Here is a 4685-nt window from a genome sequence, read left to right as displayed (position 1 = left end):
TTCCTATTTCCCAGTCACCAATTGAGTGAAACAAGATTGTATGTTTAGGGGTGGCTAGGTGGCACAGTGAAGAGAACACCAGCCCTGGAGTCAGGAAGACCTGAGTTCAAATCCGGCCTCAGACACTTAACACTTACTAGCCATGTGACCTTGGGCAAGTCACTTAAACCCAATTGCCTTCCAAAAAAAAAGGCAAAATAAAAGACTGTATGTTTGCTCCCATGCTTTTCATTTTTTTGAAAGTGAAATTAAAATTTATTGTTAGTATTGATTAGTTATACAACTAATTCATGACAAATAATCAAACAGCAATATACACTCTGTAGTTAATCCTCAAGATTAGGGTTTAGGTGCATCTTCAAATTTGGGGTCTTCAAATTTGAATGCTGGGAATGTATTCATGTCTGCTTTACTATACATCTGCTTAAGCTTGAATAGCTCCCTTTCCAGATCTTGTTGATATTCAGGACTTATATCAACAGGTCCTCCAGCTGCTTGTCTCTTGGATATATATTGTCTAATCTTGTCTACAAAGAGTTTTTGAACAGGATCAAGTTCCTTGTTAAATGCAACAGCTGTGACACCAATGTTCCTTTGAAAATATACTGATGTTGCAGACTGAACAAGAGATAAAAACCTGGAGAGCCTTTTAAGAGCCATGGCTCTTTTAAGATCTTTTAAGATCCTGGCTCAGTCCACCCGTGCTTTTTAGCATGATGTTTTCAGTCATATTGTCAAATGCCTTCAATGAGGACAAACATGGCATCAAGGTTGGTTACCACACTGATGGTTCCATCATGCTCCTGGCCAGACCCCTTACTCAGTGTTCACAGACTTGCTCCTGCTCTCTATCTCCCTGTACCAACTCACTGTGACTTTTTCTTGGATTTCCCCATCAAGATTCATTTGGGTACATTTTCTTTTTTTTTCATTCATTCATTGACTTGTTGTTGCATTTTGAGTTCCAAGTTGTCTCCTTTCCAACCCCCTATTAAAGAAGTCCAACATTTGATACAGATATTGATATGTGGAGCCATATAATGCATACTTCCATATGCCAATTCTTTCTCTGGAGTTGGAGAGCATTTTCTTTCATAAGTTTTTCATAGTTGATTTGAATGATCATATTGTTCAGAACAGCTTAGTCATTACAATTACTCTTCAAATAATGCTGCTGTTACTGTATATAACATCCTCTTGGTTCACCTCATTTCACTCTTCATTATTTCACACAAATCTTTCCATGTTTCTTTAAAATCAACCTGTTCATCATTTCTTTCAACACAGTAGTATTCCATCATAATCATATACCACAACTTGTTCATCCATTTCCCAATTGATGGGCATCCCCTCTATTTCTAATTCTTTGCCACCACAAAGAAAGCTGCTATAAATATTTTAGAACATATAAACTCTTTTCCTATTTCCTTGATCACCTTGAGAAACAGACCTAATAGTGGTATTGCTGGGTCAAAGGGTATACATAGTTTTGTAACTCTTTGGTCATAATTCCAAGTTGCTCTCCAAAATAGTCGAATCAGTTCACAATTTCCACCAACAGTGACTTAGTGTCCCAATTTTTCCACATCCTCTCCAGCATTTGTCACTTTCCCTTCTTTAGTCAATTTGATAGGCGTGAGAAGGTATCTCAAAGTTGTTTTAATTTGCATTTCTCTAATCAATAATTATTTAGAACATTTTTTCATATGTCTATATATAGCTTTGATTTCTTCTTCCAAAAACTGTCTATTCATATCCTTTGACCATTTATCAACTGGGGAGTGAGTCATATTCTTTTTTTTTTTGCCTTTTGGAGGGCTATTGGGGTTAAGTAACTTGCCCAAGGTTACACGGCTAGTTTTTTTTTTTTTTAATGTTAAGTGTCTGAGGATGGATCTGAACTCAAGTCCTCCTGACTCTGGGGCTGGTGCTTTACTCACTGCACCACCTAAGCCCCCCCAAGTGAGTCATATTCTTATAAATTTCACTCAGTTCTCTATATATTTGAGATATGAGAAACTGGCTATATATCTGAGAAATCAGCTATAAAATTTCCCCCCAGTTTCTTGCTTTCCTTTGAAGCTTGTCCAAGCTGGTTTTATTTGAGCAAAACCTTTCTAATTTAATGTAATCAAATTGATCCATTTTGTACCCCACAATGCCCTTTATCTCTTATTTATTCATAAATTCTTCTCCTATCCATAAATCTTGGAAAATTCTGAAAAGATATGGGTCTAAACCTAGTTTCTGCCAGACTACTTTCCAGTTTTCCCAGCAATTTTTACCAGATAGTGAGTTCTTATCCCAAAAGTTTAGATTTTTGCATTTATCAAAAACTAGGTTACTATAGTCATTTACTACTGTGTATTGTTTACCTATTCTATTTTACTGATCCATTATTCTAATTTTTTGCCAGTGATAGTTTTGATAATTACTACCTTATAGTATAGTTTAAGATCTGGTACTGCTAGGCCTCCTTCCTTTACATTTTTTTTTCATTAATTCCTTTGATATTTTTTATTCTAGCTCAATAAAATAATTTTTGGTTGTTTAATTGGGATTTCACTTGGATAAGTAGATTAGTCATTTTTATTACATGGGCTCAACCCACCCATAAACAATGACTATTTTTCCAATTATTTAAATCTGACTTTATTTGTATTAAAAATGTTTTGTAACTATGGTTTATATAGTTTCTGGATTTGTCTTGGCAGGTATACTTCCATGTATTTTATATTATCTATGGTTATTGTAAACGAAATATTTCTTACTATCTCTTCTTTCAGGGCTTTGTTGGTAATATATAGAAATGTTGATTATTTATGTGGCTTTATTTTATATGCTGTTATTTTGTTAAAAATTATTGTTTCAACTAATTTTTTAATTTATTCTCTAGGATTTTCCAAGTATACCATTATATTATCTGTAAAAAGAGATATTTTCTTATTTTCTCATTGCCCATTCCAATTCCTTTGGTTTCTTTCTCTTCTCTAATTGTTATTGCTAGCATTTCTTTTTTTAAATCTTTTTTCCTCAAGATTTTATTTTAGGCTCAAACATCAGAACACAAATAGAGAATAGAGAAAAGAAACAAAAACATACCATAAAATTAAATGTTGGAACTTAAATACAAAGTTAGAAAGAAAAAAAGTATGCCATGTGCATAGCAGAGCACAAGAGAGAATTCAAAATATGTAACAATAAATTTTCATTTCAAGAAAGCCTATATGATAAACAATACTCGTTGTGGTGAGAACTATCCATCTTTTCTTTGCTTCCCTGTGAATTTTCCCTTGTTTTCTGCTGTGTACTTTTAAAATTTATTTTTCCCCTCCCCTCAATCTCCCTTCCCCCAATGCCACAATAAAGTTTAGATATGTTTCTCTATAGCTACAAATATATACATACCTGCCCCCCAGAAGGCTACAATAAAGTTTAGATGTTTCTCCATAGCTATAGATATATACATACACAAATACATATATACATGCACATATAGACATATATTTTCCCAAACAAATTCTGCTCCTGATCTTTGTTTTTATGTATGCACATATTTCTTGTTTCCTATCCCTCCAATCTCCTCTACTTTACTTTTATCCACTACCTTGCCCTCCTTCGACTTGCCTACTCCCCTCCAAGGATCCCTCCCCTGATCCTCCCATTCCCATAAATCTAAACACCCATCTATACCCCTATTTAACTATTCCCTCACCCTCCCCTCTAAAAATCCCTCCCTTGTCCTCCCCCCCATGTCCTTACCATTTTATTTCTTTTGAATTTAGAAGACTTTTATACTCTTTTAAATATATATGTATTGTTCCTTCTTAAACCCATTCCCAATGGCTACCAGCCCTCCTCCCCCATCTAATTCCTGTGTTATCAATTCTTTCTCTTGCACCTCATTTGTTTGTTTCTCTTTCTGGAGGGGGGGAGGCAGGGAAATTAGGGTTAAGTGACTTGCCCAAGGTCATACAGCTAGTGTCAAGTGTCTGAGGCAGAATTTGAACTCAGATCCTCCTGACTCCAGGGCCAATGCTCTATTCACTGCACCACCTAGCTGCCCCATCTTGCACCTCATTTGTATAAAATAATTACTCTTTTAAGCTATTCCTAAATGGTTTTATTTTTAAATTCGCATCATACTCAGGTTTACCCCAATCTTTCTTATGAATTACACAATTATTAATAAGAATCTTAGACATACATTTTACATACATAAAAAGCAAACAAGTCTGTCCTTAAGGATCCCTTATAATCAGTTGTTATATACCTTATATTTATATTGGTTCTTATATGTTGAAACATCTATTAAGTTCAGGATTTTTTAAAACAAAGTCATGAAAGTCTGAGAGTCTATCAAATATCCATTTTTTTTTCATTCGAGATAATATTTAACTTTGCAGGGCATGATATTTTTGGCCCAGTTCTTTTGCTCTTTGATATGTTGTGTTCCAATACCTAAGGTCCTTTGATATCTCTGCTTCTAGGTCTTGTGTAATTCTACCATCACATTTAAATTGTTCTAATCTTGATGCTTTTAATATTTTTTCCTTGAGTTGGATGGTCTGGAATTTGACTATGGTATTACTATGAGTTTTCCTCATAGGATCTCTTTTAAGTGGTGATTGATGGATTTTTCTATTTCTACTTTCCCTCCTTGTTCCAATGCTTCAGGACAATTT

The 4685-nt window shown here is 34.5% G+C and overlaps 1 protein-coding gene across 1 annotated transcript; it reads right to left on the bottom strand.

The window, feature by feature from the left end:
- Positions 1-225: 225 nt before the first annotated feature.
- LOC138172394 (ATP synthase-coupling factor 6, mitochondrial-like) lies at positions 226-660 on the bottom strand. Its single transcript, XM_069102150.1, has one exon. It carries the CDS (start codon positions 658-660, stop codon positions 340-342), a length of 321 nt encoding a protein of 106 aa, XP_068958251.1. The 3' UTR covers positions 226-339.
- Positions 661-4685: the final 4025 nt, after the last annotated feature.

The sequence above is a fragment of the Petaurus breviceps genome, unplaced genomic scaffold (genome assembly GCF_028583685.1).
Source record: "Petaurus breviceps papuanus isolate PSGF00001 unplaced genomic scaffold, PetGlider_PUasm1.0 532, whole genome shotgun sequence".
Taxonomy (NCBI): domain Eukaryota; kingdom Metazoa; phylum Chordata; class Mammalia; order Diprotodontia; family Petauridae; genus Petaurus; species Petaurus breviceps.
This window is presented reverse-complemented; position numbering and strand designations above follow the sequence as displayed.

Bases quoted from the DNA above. Each gene is read 5' to 3' on its own strand.
- LOC138172394 (XM_069102150.1), bottom strand. From the start codon at position 660: ATGGCTCTTAAAAGGCTCTCCAGGTTTTTATCTCTTGTTCAGTCTGCA.